The 18,937-nt window shown below is 37.9% G+C and overlaps 1 protein-coding gene across 3 annotated transcripts in view; it reads left to right on the top strand.

The window, feature by feature from the left end:
* The window catches only part of reck (reversion-inducing-cysteine-rich protein with kazal motifs), a 105,074-nt gene extending 88,932 nt beyond the window's left edge, over positions 1–16,142 (top strand). For 2 of the 3 annotated variants that reach the window (XM_044176514.1, XM_044176515.1), the window contains exons 20-21: positions 727–882; positions 9,953–16,142. In XM_044176514.1, coding sequence (XP_044032449.1) covers positions 727–882; positions 9,953–10,168 — 372 coding nt within the window. In that variant the 3' untranslated portion in view covers positions 10,169–16,142. Of the gene's footprint in view, positions 1–726; positions 883–8,802; positions 8,849–9,042; positions 9,084–9,952 lie in introns of those variants that run through there. The other variant, XM_044176516.1, reaches the window with a different exon arrangement.
* Positions 16,143–18,937: the final 2,795 nt, after the last annotated feature.

Raw genomic sequence — 18,937 nt, 5'->3', positions numbered from 1 at the left:
GCCGTCAGGACTTCCGTAACGTTGTGATGTCACAACTATCCAGTCACCGCCCGCACAGCGCGGCCACGAAGTACAGGGACGCCCATCCACCCGCTCAGTATCAGACCGCTCTGCTCGCAGCACTTTCTTTACACATTTACAAATCTGATTATGCACGCGGATTCTGAATACACATTTGCAGAATCCTGTGCACATTCACAAACCTCAGCGCTCATTTAGAGACTATTTTCCACATTTACAAATCTGAGTACGCACACGCGGATTGAGATACAGTTGCACAACTCTCCACTCACATTTGTAAATAGCTCTGCTACAGATTTTTTCCTCACTGCATTACTTTTCTTCAAAATATTTAAACTTCATTCTCAAAATGTTTTTTTTGAAATTTCTATAAAATAAAATATCATTGCTATTTAGAAGTCATTTAAAACAGTTTTTCTTGTTTTTGTCTTTAGATGAAATTAAGAAGATTTGGCCAACTATAGCTGACACTTAAGAACAATAATTAACCGAGCCTTTAAAGGCTGTTTCTTGATGGATGTTTATTCTGAAGCTCTATTCTACAGTCAGAAAGACGGTTTTATCCCTGATTGAAATGCACCCAACATGCAGTATTTCTTTACTGGCTTAACCTTACTCAAGTTTTGCTTGAGAGTTGGACAGCAACATTCATTTAACATTGTCTGCTCCCTCTCCCTCTGTTTGACCTTTGACCCGTGCGAGCAGTTGAATAAGAACCAGCCGGTGACGGTCCATGACATCCTGCAGACCCTACGGCTTCATGTCTCCGTGCCGCAGTGCGACGTCTTTGGCTACCTGAGCATCGACCACGAGCTGGTGGTCCTCATCGCTCCAGTGGACCAGCAGCCAACACCGCTGCAGGTAACACGCACACACACACACACACACAGCAGATTGAGTGTGTTTATGTAGTGAGCAGAGATCATGACGGCTGAAACTCATGCCAAGATAATATTCTGTCTATTTGACAGTTTTCTTGACAAGAAAATGTTCAGTTTTTAAAACAGCATTTAGAGCAGAATGGCACTCCACTGAGCGCATTAATGATGACATTTATTTTGGTGGGAATGTCACATTGAGATAAACTACTTGATTCCCATGAGAGATGGATGATAGTGGCTGATTGTTTTTAATTCTAACTTTTAATTAATTCTTTTTGATGTGTTATCCCTTTATTGGTATATATAGAGTCCACCTGCAACTAATGAGACTAGCAATATTTTTTTATTTTCATATTGTCAATAAATCCTGTGGAAAGACCCAAACTAGAGCTTTCAAGAGGCTCTCAGCCTCTTGAAATGTCTGCAAACTCCACTGTGTGAATTGATAAATACAGTCCATCATTATCATAAATATTCATTAATTAATCACAGAAGAAGTTAATTTTCCAGGTTGCACAGTTTTTGCCTGACAACAGGAGCTCTTTCATCTTCCCTTTTATTTTTACACACACAAACGTTATAAACGCACAGACGCAGCCGTGTTTGGCTCTGCTAATGACCCAGCTCACTCCTTCTGGACATAAATATTCATGATCCAGGTGTGCAGTGGTAAACTGAGGGGGGGCCGCATCTGTCTCCTTCACCCTTTTCCACTTGCATTATTTTGTTGTCATGATTGTTTGTTATGGACAGTATTGACAAATGTAGCATATATGGTTAAAAAAAAAACATTTTCACACCATAACTAATACTACTAATATCATATAACACAATCATAACAATGTATAACTGTATAACAAAATGTCCCCCTCTATTTATGACTGATAAGTAGTTTCTTCTAACACAGGAGAAATGATGTCAGTAGTAAAAGTAAGTACTGCTCATCATTATCAACATGCCAAAATGTCCATAATGCACCAAAGCATCAACGACTTATTTAATGAGTGTGATTATGTGGCAGCAATCACATCCATTTTTTTAACCAATTAATTTTTTTATTGAATAGTGGTCTTTGGGAGTGTATATAAAAGCATTTAATATCTGAAGTACTACCCATGCTAAAAGAAATTGTACTTAGTGCTTTTAACTCATGAAGGTAGTGACATCTATCTGTGTAGGCAGTGTTCGAATTACACCGTCATTTCGAACCCTGTGCGTAGGCCGCTCCTATTTGCACCTCACTAAATATGCTGCTATTTTGCTTTTTTTTGCACCTTTTTCACCTCTGAAATCATCCAAGCTGCCCCAAATCTGGTACATACCCACCATAGTAACAATATTACCTTTAGTAGTATAAAATGCCATGGTCATTGCCATGATTTCCTTTACATTTTGCACAATTCAGGCTGTAAAATACTCAACATGATCTGCATATTCTCCAAAAGTCTGTCTGCCATCAGCCATCAGCATCAATTTGAGGACATTTTGCAATGCTCTATCAGCACAACATTTTATGGGTGTGTGCAACTATGGATCTTGAAATACTGTGTAAAGTGTGGGAGGGATTGGCCACTAGGTCCCACTTTGAATGGAAATATAGGAAAGGAGTGCCAGACTGATTATTACTATGGTTGCACAAGGTGTCTTTTAACCTCTTTTGCCCTGCAAAAAACCTTTTTATAGACTGATGTGACATGAGAAGAATCTCATGAACAACTGAAAATGGGCTCATTCATGGTTTTTCCTGGTTTAATCAGTTTTATTTTCTTTGTGTATAAAAGATGATGACAAATGAATTACAGTACAGTTGCTCCTACGAAGGTGGAGCCAGACATGCATTTATCTCTCTCTCTCTGTTTGCATTTAACCTTGTGCTGAATGTTAATATAACAGCATTTGACTTGAAAGTGTCATGTACCAACCTAGTAATATTGCCATATGTAAAAGGGACTGCGACGCCTATTCAAACAAAACCAACATGTAAAATTGCCATCACAATTATGTATCAATGTATGAAAGGGGCTTTGGAGATCTGATCCAGCCCTTTCTATTGTCAGTAAGTCTAAACATCCTTCAATCACTTCTCAATGTTGAAGCAGTTTGGTTCCAGTGGACAATGTCACAATTGGATCAGTGGACCCTCCACATCACAACTATACAAGCAGTTTGATGCTTCAGAATTAATGTTCTTCAATAAGAACTGTGTAAATGTATTATCTTTATTTGTATCTATTTATATCTAATGCAATATGAAACTTTTGTAGTTATTACTTGCTGCATCCAGTTGTGTTGTGGAAATGAGTACACCCATGTCATGTATACCGCTGTATATGTACCTCTACTGACAGCATCACTCACTTTTTATTCAAGCTTTTTATTGTATGCTATATCTATGGCCTTAAAGAAGTGATTCACTCATAATTGATTGTAAGTGTAAATGACAATGACAGTGTACATGAAAATGTAGGATTCGTCCCATATTGTACGCGCAAGTCATCTAATAGGAAGAGGTTTATGTGTGTCACCCAGTAAGTGGGTTAAAAACACTGAAGTACAGTTGCACTCTATCTGGAGCTAAGACGTCTTCAGGCTGGTGTTTAACTGCTGCTGGTAGCAATCTAATCTAATCTTAGACCAGAATCAGTTCATGCCCAAAAGCATTGAACATGCTTCATACAAAAGCTGCTGATAGATACTGATACTGTGTGGCAGAAGGACTAAAGGATGGAAAGAAGGGTGAAGGGAGAGAATAAAACAGCAAGAAACTGAAACTTGGTTTGAACGAGGGAATTATAAAAATTCACTCTCACTATCAGAAGAAAAAATCTCAGAAGTGATGAATTCCAACATCAAGACAAATTTTTATATGAAAAAAAAGTGTTTTAGTGTACATACATCTCTTTGAGTTGAAGAAGACAATAATTAGAATAGTTAAACAGTTAAAGTCTGGCCAGTATTTTAACTTTATTTACACAGGTCAGTTTCAAAGTTCTGCTTTTACAATACCTTAAACAAAGTAAAAATACACTTGATCAGAGTTCTCAACCAACTGCATCAGATCAGGCTGACTTAGGCATCTCTAAGAATTTTCTTCCCAATGTATTTTTCTTTGACACTTTTCAGAGTAACATACAGTAGAACCTCCCCTCAAAAAAATAAACAGCATGACTTAACAGCAGAAACAACAGTAGAATACATAATTCCCACAACATTCTTGCATGGGAAATGTATCTCCAAGAAAGGTTGTATCAGTCATGTAATTTAGAGGAAATTGTCAAATCAGCTCAGTACAGCAGTTGAATCCTTTCAGGAAACATTTGGGCCTGTGGGAGGAACGTACAAGTATTGTTAGTGTTCCTGTCTTTTTTTAGCTCAAGGTCTTCATGTCCCGGTGAACAAACCAAGAAACACTGTGACCTCATAGCAACAGTATTTTCGAATAAGAAAGTTATGTTGAAAATAGGTATAAATATACTGTAAAGAGCATTAGAAATGATTAGCCTCAGTGATTAAGAAATCAATGGCTGTGAGGTTCTTCCTCTCCAGTGTCTTTCCTGGCTTTATCTCTCAGTTCCAATCCAAAGTGTCTCATTAAAAAAAAACATAGTTCTTGACAAAGCAAAGGGAGCAAATATAACCAGATTTATTTATCATCCATGACAATGTAACATTACAACAAATTGCTCAGTGGTTTGTCTTGACGATGATCTCATTTGGGTCCAATACTGTACAGGTAGTACTGTTTTTTACTGTAGTAAAACAAGCTTTGAACTTATAAGGAGCACCTTTTCCTGTGATTTCTAAATGGATCTAAATGTTCATCCTCAATGGACATTGGAGTTCCTGACGTCGCTGTAAAGAGTGAATTCCGCTGATTGTAGCAAGGTGTTACAGTGGTATCTGTAAAAATAAACTATTGTATATACTGTGCCCTTATTAGAGAGAGGACAGTGAAGAGCTTACAGAGAGCTCAAACAAAGGTCTGCGGCCGGACTCAAACTGGGGGTGCCGAGGTTACATGGTCAGCACCTTAAACTCCCAGGCCACTAGGACGTCCCAGATACAGTAGTATCTGTGACCAACAGCATCTTGACATGCATCAACCCACAATGACACACATCAAGACGCCCCTGTCCTATTTCCCAGTGCTGACTTGTGTCAACTCTTCAGAACAGCAGCTATGTTATCACATTCACTCCATGGATTGACACATGCTGGCTACAATACCTTGACGACTTATTTTGCCTGTATGACGTGTTTAGTGTGTGTTTATAAGTTAAGGACAGGCAGTTTGTTCACAGTGTGTTTCCGTGCCCCTGCCGACTCAGGGTTTCAGACCAGCATTAGCACTGTCAATGAAAGCATTGTTGTGCCAGCAGGGTCAGCTGGCAAAAAAACTGAACCTGGCTCAACTTTTACAATCATCATCCATCAATGCACTGTGTTGACCAGTGCAAATTCCTGGTAGATTACTTTGTAACTTGAATGCCATAGTCCTTTCTCATAGTATTATAAACTGCTGTCCATTTAATAAGCCTTCAAACTCATGGATCAATCCCCCAAACGGGCATTCCTGGATCATATTCCAATGTCAGTATGCAGGCAAGATAGCTAAGTAGCCATTCAGCTGTAGCACAATAAACAGCTTAAAAACTTAACTGCAAATGACAGTTTTGTTCAGTTTGCAGTTTTCAGTAGATGCTTAATGTTTTGGTTTTCATTTTTGAATACCACTGCTGACAAAACAGACTTACGCGGCTAACTGTAGCTTCAAAGCAATGGAAAGACTTTTTAATATTGCTTTTTGCGAAGGAAGACTTGCTAGCTACTGCTACTACTTGTAGCTTTTGCTGGGCTTGCTTAAGTTAGCAGGAAGGGGCGGAGTTAGGTGACCTTTCAACTTGCTGGGCAGATGTTTTTTCTTAAGAATGAGTTCACGCTGTATGGATTGCATTTACACCTGGCTGAGATCTGATCATAATGTGACCACTTCCAGATGGGGTCTGGCTAATCTGATTGCATTCCATTTTCAATGCGTTCTGTGTGCATTTATACCTGTAGTAATAAGTTTTTCCTTATCCAGATACAATATCCAGATACAGAACATGCATCACTTTTTAGTAATGGCAACAGCTTGATGAATGTGGTTCATGTTTTGTGAAAAGAATGCCCCTACCATATGCTAGGTTTATTCTCCCAGATGTTTTCAGCTACATTGCCTTTATCAGTGCGGTAATGTAGCTGAAAACATTTTGTGAATAAACATAGCATATTTTAGGAGAGTTGTGCAACTTGATTTTCACTGATGTCAGTGTTTCAGTGGGTTTGGATTGCTTGTGTCTCTACAGGTTTGCTGCTCGCTGTGTGCATGCTGCCTGAATATGAAAGGTATTCAAATGGTCAAACAATTTGATTTGTTTCTAGGGCTATATTTTAGTTTATCAGATAGGATGAAAAGAAAATCATCCCTGCATTCCCCCAATCTTGTATTGTCATCAGGGCTGATTCAGTTCCACCTTCACTTTTAACCTGCAGATCTTCTCTAGCTTCACTCTTTCAAGACCATGGCACTAATAAACCAAAACTGTAGGACTGACAGTTTGAATCATTTACACTTTTTTACTTCATAATTCATGGTGCCAAGTCAGACAGGCTTCCACTTCCAAAAACTTGCTGCTGCAGTTAAGCAAGAGAACGATCAGACTGTAACTTAGTGAAGAAGACCCTGTGAAGTTTAGTATTTATTTTGATAGAACATGGATTTCCAACAAAACAAAGAGAAGATTAAGAGAAGAGGTAACTGATATCAACTGAGTTTTTGAAGAACAATATTAATACTTGATTGAAACTATATTAGCTGTTGTACTACAGCCACAAGGAATCCTCACTTCTTAAAAATATTACATTTGAATAATGATTCATGGAACTAATTAAACATACATTTCAACCTTTTTGGGAATAAAAAGATTTCAAGAGAAGCAGAGGATGAAAGTATGGAGAGACAGAATAAATCTCTCATCACAAGTGTTAAAATGGCATTGGATTTAGACAGAAGAGCAACGGAAGAAAAAAGACAAGCATAAACATGAAAAACACAAAGCAAACAACAGCCTCTGTGGTTAAGGGAAGCTTCTTCTGCTAGAGTTTTAGTTTTAGCTGTTACTAGGCAACAGCGTATCCCACTTGTTTGAGAAGTAAAGCAAGATTCACCCCCAGGTTGACGAAGGCAGCGCTAAAACAAAGTTTCTACATTCCTAATCACATCTGAACACTGTACATAGTGCACTTATAGTTTGTTCCTTAAATAAAACTCTCAAATTTATTAATGGTTTTTATGCAAAAGCACAACCAGCAAACTGAATCATTAAGCACAGAATAACTTTTTCGCCAGAGTTATCCCAATTTAAATTCTGTCTTCTGTATGGTCACTGTTGAGGAATCTGTACACGTATAGTGACAAATAGCAACTTGACAGGAAAGACTGTCAAAGTTAATGAGGGCTGACAAAGGTCAGGTTGAAAGCATTGCACATGGCAGACTCAAACATAACCTTTACCTTTTACTTACATAGCCTTCAGTATATATACAGTTAATCGTAATCATCTATTCTGACAGGACGGTGTAGTCCCTCATTCGTCCAGGAGTGTTCCATCGTAGAAAAGGTTTCAGTCGTAGTCATCTGGACACTGTTTTCAGAATCCAGACGTTTCGGCTCCCATCCGGAAGTCATTCTCAATTGTGAAAATGGTCTGAGAACGCAGAAATTTAAGCTACTCTGTGTTGCTTAAGCCCTGCCCTCAGGGAGGAGTCCTCCTGAGTGTCTGCTGTTTACCCTGCCTAGTTTCACCTGAAACTGACCTTCTTTTGTTTCCATGATGGCCCAATAATCAGGCCTATTGTTTTCTGGCTGCACCTCCCTCATCACTGTTAAGTACCTGATTAGCATATGATTGGCTTGACCATGGTGTTAATACACTGTGGTAAATGGTTGGCAAGTTGAAGTTGACACTTTGCATGGCAAGAAATTCAAAGTGTTCAAGTTCTTATCTAAAGAATTTAATTCTCGTTAAAATCTCTTAAAAGGCCATGGGTCACTAAAGGCCATTTTCAGTCTGTGGTCTTGTCTGTACTTGTGTTCTTGTGAAATGTCAACTACTGTTCCAATTCAAAGTCCACATCTAACCAAGTACAGTCCAAATGACCAGCAGTGTTCTCAGTTCCGCCTGTTTTATCCAGGATACTTTGGGAGCTGACTTGTGTGGACTAGGGGTAGTATCCGAGAATGCATTTTGCGCCAACCAGCGATGATGGCAGAGAATTTGAGCCAGGTTCATAGCTGTTACAATTTTTGTCCTGGGGCTGTTATTATGTAATTGTATTAAGTTTTGATATTTTTTTCAGGCAAGAAAGTAACTATTTAGATTTTGAGTATGTGGTCAATTTATCCAAATAATGCCTCTTTTTTTTAATAATTTGCTCTGAAGTTTTTGGAGATGTGAGGACCTAGCAGTCATCTCAGCTAGCAACCTGGCTCAAGTCAATGTCCATCGTCACCCAGGGGAGAACTGTCTTATCTCCAGAAGCCCTTTGGTAATTTACCACTGGCTCTGATGTCTCTGTAGGGTTTTGATATATGATATAACTCATTTTGAAATGTAAACTTTGGTGAGTGTAAATCTAATATTTGTTGCTGCTACATTTGTTTGTTTGAAGGTAAAGTTCAGGTTCATGTTGTTTTTGGACAGTTTAATGGTATACAACAGAGCTGCCTGTGTGGACTTTTGCCTCCTTATACGTACAGATGTCACCACATTTCAATAAAAATCAATACAAACGTATAAATGAAAATGAACAGAGGCAGTGCGGTCTATATTAAATTTTCAATTTATTTTATTTACAGATTGGACCACAGAAGTATCTTTTGACTGCATCTCACCGTCAATTAGGTTTGAAAAAAAAAGCTCTATTTTTTTCTGAATAAGTCTATTAGTGGACCTTTTGAGATGAGATTATTTGTGAAAGTACAGCAAAGTACAGTTGTGTTGAAGTGTAATCACTGGAACCCAGCTGAGCTGGTTATGTCAGAAGAACACTGCTGTCCCAGTTGCAAATTTATCATACTGTATCTTCTCATCCTCAGGACTCCTGAGTTGAACTTGCCAAGTTTGAACTCCCAAGGATGTGAGTTCAAACTTGCCGTACTCTGTTTTGAAAAAGGCCTTACACACAGTCACACACAGAAAAAATATTTTCTGCTATTGTTCTTTCATATTCATTAGATCTAGATCCCCCAGGGTGGTGCGGAGTCAAAACTGAACACAAAGACATGATACACATATTTCTAGATTCAGTGTGACTTACACTTTCCAATATCATTATTTCCGATGTCCATAGTGAATTAACATCCATACATTTGCTTAGAAATCATTGAGAAAAGATGCTCCTTATAACGCCATTGTTTTTTATATCTCTGGAACACAGAATATCTGTATATGAATGGATAGAGGAGTGTGTCAGAGTCGAAAACCTGTGGACTTATAGACAAAAAGGTCACCTATTTAAAATTGTCTGAGGGGGGGACCCACCGAGTCAGACTTTGAAAACCCCTGAATTAGATTATGTGGTTCACAATGCAATCCCAGTGCTGGGCAGGTATTTTTCTTGGAAAAGGGAGCAGAATTTGGCGAGAATTTCCGGAACATACAGGGATTGGCATTAAACCCTTTTCCAGTGTAGACATTCTTAAAAATACTTCATTCAAACCCAAGGAGCAATTTGGGGTGGAATTGCGAAGCACCCTTCCATTGAATTCAGGATAACACCAAATTGTGCTGATCTACAACAAACATGTACCTGAACGTATTCATATACAGTACATCATTAAAGGTGGATGATATTGATTTGCTGACATCCAGTTTGTAATAAAAATATAATAAAACCAAGGTGCATTTAAAAACTAATAAAAAAGATTAATAAAGAAACAGAGAGGCTGGCAGTGCTCCTGTGCTGACTGGAAATCTGAGTGTTGAGCGTGCTCTTGTATTTTCCAGATTGAAGCCTGCAGTAAGGAGGCCGAGAAGATTGATTCCCTCATCAATTATGCCAGCCCTACGCTGGTCTCCCACGTCCCTCTCTCCGCCTTCCTCACCTCCGAGATCAAGACCTCCTCCATCCACTCATCCGGGGGCACTCTGCTTTCATCTCTGCCCCCCGGCCTGTGCTTCCTCCTAGGCCTCCTCATCGCCACAGCCCCTGTCCTCCACTAGCTCTAAGTGCTTATTATCCCCACCCAGCCCCTCCCTCACTAACTCTTGAGTGTTCCAAAGTAGCCCCCCCTCCTGTGATGACGCGGGTGTCAGTGTGTTCGGGCGGTCACGGAGCAGGAAGAAGCAGCGGCGACATCTTCCCGACAATCATTCCTATTGACTCACCTGCGTGTCAAACAATCAAGGTGGTGGAAAAACTATTATTATGGAAAGCTTTTGTATGAACTGTGTTACTCAGTGAATGAGTTACTCACTGGGTTTCCCTCCAGTGAAGTATGCTTAAGTGTGTGAGTGTGTGTATGCGTGTGTGTAACCTTTAAGAAGCATTTGACTTCATACCAGCAGTGTTTATCCATTAGTCCCAGCAGCAAGCTCTCCTCTGAAAGCTGTTGAGTGGGAATGGAAATTTCATGACTCACTCTGTCTTGTTCTGAGGCTTTGTGTGTGTCTTTATGTGTGTGTTTGTGCGTGTCCGATTGGATTTTGGAGACAGACAAGGACAAAACATCTTTGTCTGGCAGCACATCTGTCTGACAAATTACCCGAAATTCCCTCAGCCACACACACTTTCACATGCACTCACACACAAAGATTAGTGTCACTTAATCCACCTCTGTTCAGTGTAAACCATATAATAGATGGAGTCTGATCAGCATTTGTGACAGCAAGTGACACTTTTTATGCCTCCGGTAAACACAGGCATGCAAACTTGTAACCTTTCGGTGAAATTTGCCGTTTTTAATCCAAAATATGTCACGTACGTGATTTGTGCAGATCAGATGAGAAATATAAAAAAGGGCAGTCAGAAAGAGGTAAGAGATCAAATTGGATGAAAACAATAATTGTTAGCAAGCTAGCTAACATTGTTACCTATCCTGTTAGATACAGTAATGTTAATACCAATTTGATAACCTAGCATTGTTAGCTAGATAATCGACCACATACTCACTCAGAGTGACAGACAGCTAAGGTAATGTTAGCTAGCTAGCTAATTTTACATCATCGTTACATGCGTTGTCCATCTTAGTCCATGGGCCAGACCAGGACATTTCACGTATCGGTACCATCTGAGGTGGCAAAGGTTCAATGGTCCTACGTTGTTCTTCACATTTCAATGAACAAGTTGATGTATGATAGACCTGTCAAAAGAGTAGCTAAATATATTTTATATGCCATAATAGATCGGCTCATTCACAGAGAACAGTGGCAGTAACCTGGATGTAACATAACGTTACCCCTCAACAGGATACACTAAGTCGCAGTCTCTCTCCTCTTGCAGCAGACAATACATACACGTTATGTATACAACATGTAATGCATGCATGAGCTAGCTTGTATCAAAAGCAGAAGAAAACGAGACAAAACTGAGTTTTAAGGATTTTCTTTTGCCGCAAGTTTTTACATTAAGTAGCCTATGCTCCATTCAACATGTTGGATACAATAGCAAACAATAGACCAGATAGATTAATAAGGCAGCTGGCTATTTTGCTAGCTTGCAATCACTAACTAATGGTAGTGTTAAGGTTTGTTATTTGAGTGTTCTCTTATATTAGTCAATATTACATTTGGGGTAATGACACTGATCCTAGATCAGCAATTAAATGCAACTTTTGCCTCAAGTTTATTCTAATACATTCTTATTAATTATACTGCAATGGAGAACAGGGTAAGATGAACACTTTTTACATTTTAAACAATCATGGCCAGAAAAATACTAATTTGATCTAATAATAAAGTGTTAATTTATCTGGTCTATCGTTTGCTATCGTCCTTAAAACTCAGTTTTGTCCCATTTTTTTCTGCTTTTGGATAAGCTAGCTCATGCATGCATTACAGGATGTAAACATAATGTGTATTTATCCAGCATCGTCTGTTGAGGGGTTACTGCCACTGTTCTCTGTAAATTAGCCGATCTATTACAGCTTACAAATTATATTTAACTACTCTTTTGACAGGTCTATCATGTATCTGTTTGTTCATTGAAATGTGAAGAACAATGTAGGACCATTGAACCTTTTGCCACCTCAGAGAGTAACAATATTTTGCACTTAAATTAATACTTTGTACTTTTTAATGCTCAGTCTTGTAATTCTGTTAGCTTGTGACCAGCGCCATAGGATTCCTAAAAGTCATCAGAAATGATCATTTAGTAGCTTATTTATCAAACCAAAAAAATAATGGAGGAGCATACCCCCGGACCCCCCTTGCGGTCTGTGTTTTTCTCTGCTCACTCATCCTTCACACATTTTTCACCCCTAACCAGTTTGCATGCCTGTGAATGAGAATGCACAGTCTGCACCACAGTGCATGATATATATATATATACACATACACACATGTGAGGTGTATATGGACCTAGTGTTTGAACCTCTAACCTCAGCAGTGTTAGTGCCATGCTCATGGACTGAGCCAGCTCAGATGAAACTAATCCAGCCTCCAAAGTCGGTTGTAACTACTGACCAAATAAAGAGACCGAAAGTCAATCAGAAAGTATTAAGGGAGCCCAGGTTCTGTTGTGTTTCACACAGCAGTGAAGTGAAGCAGATCAGAGCTGAAATGGTGATCTAGGATCTAAATCAATCTTAGATATTGATTGTATGTTAGTTTTACCTGATAACATGAAGCTTTTCTCCAAAACAAACCTGGTAACACTTTATCTGACGTGGTTGTCATAAACCTCATCAGTATCATCAGTATATTATAAACACATTCCAAGTGCATGAAAAGAAATACCAGAACATGATATATTATTCACAATGTGAATAATGTGTCACAGAAAATTTAGGGATAAACACTTATTGGTGGAACTGTATAATTAATTCTATGACAAAAGAGCTGTTTAAAGACCGTACCAGTGTTATTCTGCACCGTAGCCTGACAACTAAAAGTCATGTGTACTTTACATATCTACTGAGCATTTTTCAAAGCATAACATCACTACGTAGACGGATTTCCTACTTGTAAGCTCATTTCAGAACCATATAAGGGCTTAAATTAACAATTACTTTTATTTAAGACAAAAAATTTAGGTCTTCATTGCGATGGATCACCCATCTCAACATTTTCAACCATTTAAAATCTGACTGTATGCTTTGTGAAGTGGTCAACAGGAATGCTAAGTATGCATGATTTGTAGTTAAAGGGGTACTCCAACAATTTAGTGTTGCGCTTCCATAAAGTCAGAGGACTTGCAGGACAGGATTAGAAGCTACAGCAAAGGCATCACAGTGACATCAACTAATGTGTTCCTGTGTTGAGAGTGTTAGGGAAACACTGTATGGGAGTATCTTATGAGCACCACTTCTAATAAAGTGCTACCAGGATGTTCCCCAACAGCAGGTGAATGGTCCATTCTCATATAAAACAGCAGAAAAGCCTGGATCACCACTCCCTTTGTGTGAGGCCAGTAGCTCTGAAAAGCATTAAAAGGGATGCTTCCTGTCTGTACATATGAACTAGAAGCCATTTAATAACAAAGGACAATCAGCTAGTCACTACCCACAATCCACTTTGGGTAGAGAAGATTTCCACAGTATGCCTTGCATATAGTGTCTTATATGAAGTAATAATGAAAATGCAATAACTTTATATTTGTTAAGAAATTCTCTATATTTGATATGTATCTGATAATAGATTGAGATAATGATCATCTATGTGCCATGTTTTTTAAACAAATACCATGTTCTTTACTGCATGATGACAATTATGAAGTGTTTTTACTCCAGAATGTATTATAGTGTGTATTATCCCGTCTTTATGTGTTTGTCTATCTGCCTGTACAGCACAATGTGTCCCCCTCTCTAACAGTATTACTGTGCTAGGCAGCTCTGTAGCAGGGAACCCTCACCATGGCTCCTCCATCTATTATTATTTGTATTATTATTATTATTATATTATTATTATTAATATAGTTAGTTATGTTTATGTCCTCTGGAGCCAACATTAATTTGGTTACTTTTCAAGATTTTGTCTTCAGTGTGTAATTTGATTTCATGTTAAATTAGGGGGAAAAAAGAAAAGTTAAAGAGTTCACACCTTCAGACTTCGTTGAAGTTGTAAAGACTGAAGTTTTCTGCTCCTCATGAATTATTTCTCAGCTAAATGAATAGTTCAACATTTTAGGAAAAGCTTTTAAATGCTTTTTTTTTCTGAGAGTGCGATGAGAAGATCGAAATCGATCTAATGTCTGTGTATTAAGTGCAGACATAGTTAGCTTAGCTTTAACACTGGAAGTAGAGATAAACAGTTAGTCTGACTGTTAAAAAATATGCATACAAGCACTTGTGTACTAAACACAACAAAGCTGACAACCGTAAATTCTCAAATAATGGCTGGGGCCTTTAATTACCTCAACTGCAGAGAGTACCAGGGCTTTATTTGAAGCAGGCTTATATTAGAGACAGGCCTTTTATTTCTAATTCCCTCTGTTTGGTAAATATATTTGGTCATATTTTAGTATGAAGCCTCTTTTTTTCTGATCTGCTCCATTTACCCTGTTAAATTTTTGCTACTGCATTATGCTGTTAATATAAACTCTACACTTCCTGTATACATTTCAAATTAAAGGCCATCTAGCGTTTCAGTGGACAGAATCCCTTCAATTCCTAACAAGGCTTATATTGTTAAACATTTGCAGGATCATCGTGTGGAAAATGTATTGACTTGCACGGTTCCCTACAGTACTTCAAATGTAGTTGCTGCCATCCTGTAGCTCTTGTAAGTTACTATACAGTTTGGCTGAGACATTAACACACATACAACCACAGTGACTGAAACAGGACAATAACACTTTAGATGAGTAATCCAGAACAACAAAGTGTTGAAAATAACAGTTGAATTTATTCAATTAAAGCGATGGTAATATACATTATGCTTAGTTGTCATGCACATTATATAACAGGCACCGGAGTTTATCCACCCCTTGTTTTTTCCCCTGGCCTGTATTTGGGGGCGGCCTTTATTTGTTTGTGGTGACCACGCCCCCAGCCATTATTTGACTACCAGCTTTTATTTGAGAAAATATGGTAATTTAAATTAACACTTTGTATCTTGTTTTTTTCATTCACCCATATATGAAGAGAAATGTAAAAACGGCAATTTGTGGTTTTAGGGGTAGATTTTTTTTGGAGCTATATCTTGACCACTAATAGTTTATTGATCTGTTAGCTAATTAACATTAGCTCCATCAGTTGGTTTCAAAACTCTCTCTGGACTTTTTCATATAACTGACTCGTATGAAGATGACAAACCTGCAAAAGGGTCTAAAATATACATTTGATGGCTTCATACATGATATCATGGTAATTAAGTGCTCTGTAATGATTGAAAAAAGACGGGCTAAAGCTATATGTCCCAGGCAAAAGGTCAGCTTTCTCACCAGTTGATGAAACATGCAGACAACAAATAAAGGAGCAACATTGTTGTATCACAGGATGGAGTTTGTATGCCCTAATATCGTATTAGAAGAAAAAATTTAATGTTATTTCTTTCTAACAACATCATTCAGATACTTAAAATAGTAGTATTTTCAAGCAAAATGTTTCATTTTTACATGAGAAAAGGGTGTGAGGATGAGGTTAGTTTGGCAAAGTAAACTTCCCCAAATCCAATATATATTCCATATTATACTCCAGATATTCCATATTTAACCCACAGACATGAGACTGATATCCATCTTCTCATCTCACTCTATGAAAGGAAGCTACTCAGCGAATTTCCCAAAATGTTAAATTATTCATACATTATGATAATTTTTTGTTTTACGGCTAACTTGGCAGCCCTCTGGAAGCCGAGAGGAATAGTATTTTTATCAGGGAGCTCATTTCTCCTGTCTTTCCATATGATGTTAATTTCTTTGCATCATCACTGTGTTTGACTTTGTAAAAGTTCCATGAATTAAAAAAAAAAAGATTTGGAAGAAAGTCAACAGGATGCATATTTCATGAAATATAAAAAAAAGCAATACCACAACCAACAATGTGTTTTTCGCTGTGTGTTTCCTCACAAACTGCTGTGAGACATTTTCAGATAGTGACACATGCTAAAGGTAAAATATAAGATGTGTGAAGTCAAAGTGGGCTTGAGTTCTAAGGCATTAATCTTTAATCCACTTAGATACAAATACAACCTGGGAGTTATGTTCTCTCTTGTTCTCACACACACACAAACACTTTCTTAGATGAGCACCTGAAGTGAATGAGAAATGATGAAACCAACCAATTTGCGAACACAAACATAAGGTGGAAGAATTATATCATTTTGCTAAGGCATCTTTTTCTAAATGAACCTAGTTTTGCACTATTGTTTTTATATTTTATGCTGTGCTTACATCAGCTTTTTTCCCTCACTTTAGGTACTTTTGTAGATGTACCAGTAGATTTACAACTTAAGAGACAATTAGCTTAGCTTAGCATGAAGTGGGAAGCAGTGGGAAAAAGCTAGTCTGGCTCCAAAGTTCAAAAATACACTAGCCAACACCCAATTCACACATTATACCTTGTTAACATTTTATATCTCATTTATTTAACCAGTATACAAACAGAAATGTTTGAAGCTGGTTCGTGGCTTTACAGGGAGTTACATGCTTTCTTTGTGAACAGCCAGGTGCAGTGAATTCTCTGAATCGTGTTGTCAGTGAGGTTGCCAGGCAACTGGCAAAGATGCTGCACAAAATTGCTGGGCTGATGGATAAACCTTTTTGTGAAGGAATAGTTCCAGCACATAACTCCCATAAAACCACAAATAGTTTCTGTTTGTATAGCTACTAAACAAACAATATACATAGTGGTAATTAATGTGCTGTAGAGGTGTTGGTAGGTGTATTTTTTAATTTTGGACAAAGCCAGGCTAGTTGTTTCCCCCTGCTTCCAGTCTTTATGCTAAGCTAGACTAACCATGTCCTCTCTCCAGTTCTGTATTTAACATACAAACATGAGATTGAGATCGATCTGAACCTCTCACTCTCTTAAAGAAAGTAAAGTATTATTCTTATCAGCTGCTAATGATTTTTTAAATGCTGCCATTTGACAATGATATGAGGGAGTCAGGAGTCACAGAGAACACAAAAAACATATTATTAATGTAGTTTCTTGCCCTGTTTGATGGATTTTCATAAATTCTTCAGAGCTCTCACAAATGCTTTTAGTTTGGCTGTCAAGATGAGTTGTTTGTATCTTTGTTTTCTTTAATCAAATGTTCCATTTAGGAGGTGAGCAATTGCACTGAGGATTGGTGGTGAAACACAATCTAGTCATTCTCATCACAAATCTGAAAACTAAAATAGAAGTTAGAGGGTATAGTGTTCAGTAGACAGTGGGAAAAGCTCACTAATTATAGTGGTGACAGTGAGATGCCTCCACTGAAAATGGTACTCATTAAAGTGGAGATATTTGATATTTAATGTGCCAAACAAAAACTGAGCATTCATTAAATTGTCCTATCCAATGTTTTGTCATCCAAATGTTAACCGTTAACGAAATGCGAATCTAATTTATTCTTGGACTGTTAGTCTCTCCTGAAATAAAAATGGCTGCAAGTTCAAGTCACCAGTTTAAGAAATGTTACACAAAACATACAGTGCATCTGGAAAGTATTCACAGCGCTTCACTTTTTCCACATTTTGTTATGTTACAGCCTTATTCCAAAATGGATTAAATTCATTTTTTTCCTCAAAAGTCTACAAACAATACGCCATAATGACAACGTGAAAGATGTTCATTTGAAATCTTTGCAAATTTATTAAAAAAAAAACAACAACAAAAAAAAACAAATCACATGTACATAAGTATTCACTTTGCCATGACACTCAAAATTGAGCTCAGGTGCATCCTGTTTCCACTGATCATTCTTCAGATGTTTCTACAACTTGATTGGAGTTCACCTGTGATAAATTCAGTTCCCACCCTGCCCGAAGATCTCAAACTACGTGAAGATTCATAAGGGATTACAAGGTCTAAAATATAGACTGGAGCCAGGCCATGAAGAGCCTTAAAAGTAATCAACAAGATCTTAAAATCAATCCTAAAACAAATAGGGAGCCAATGTAAAGAAGCTAAAACAGGTGTGATATGGTCTTACTTCTTGGTCCTGGTTTACAGCCGAGCAGCTGAGTTTTGTACAGTCTGCAGTCGTTTCAGAATTTTTTGATTAAGTGAACAGGCTGTTACAATAATCGATGCGTGAGGAGATAAAAGCATGTACAACAGTTTCTGCATCACTAAGATTTAAAATAGATTGGATTTTTGCAATGTTTCTGAGGTGATAAAAACATGATTGGAAAAGCTTAGTGATATGTAGCTCAAAACATAAATCTATCAAACGGGACACCAAGATTTCTTGCAACAGGCTTGATATGTTGTGACAGGTTACCAGTAGATGGCAGTATTTGTTTAGTGATGTGTTGGGGCCCAATAACAAGGATTTCAGTTTTATTTGAGTTGAGGTGAAGAATATTTATCGACATCCAATTTTTTATGTCAGACAGGCAGTCCTGCAGAGAACTCAGCGTACTGTAGTCAGTGGGCTTGACAGGGAGGTAGAAGAAATACCATGTCTGTGAATGACATCACCCAAAGAAAGCATTTATAAGGAGAACAGTATTGGTCCCAAACCCGCAAATTAAAGCAAACATCACAAAAACTTGAAAGGAAATGGCGTTCCAACAACCTGGAAGAATCTCGTTTAGTCTGGCAAGACAGTCTTAAAGCAAACAGGAAAGCCCTCCGTAATGCCAGAGCAGCTTACTACTCATCATTAATAGAGGAAAATAAA

The sequence above is a fragment of the Siniperca chuatsi genome, linkage group LG19 (assembly GCF_020085105.1).
Source record: "Siniperca chuatsi isolate FFG_IHB_CAS linkage group LG19, ASM2008510v1, whole genome shotgun sequence".
Lineage (NCBI taxonomy): Eukaryota > Metazoa > Chordata > Actinopteri > Centrarchiformes > Sinipercidae > Siniperca > Siniperca chuatsi.
The sequence above is the reverse complement of the archived record's forward strand: the minus strand, read 5'-3'. Positions and strand labels throughout refer to the sequence as shown.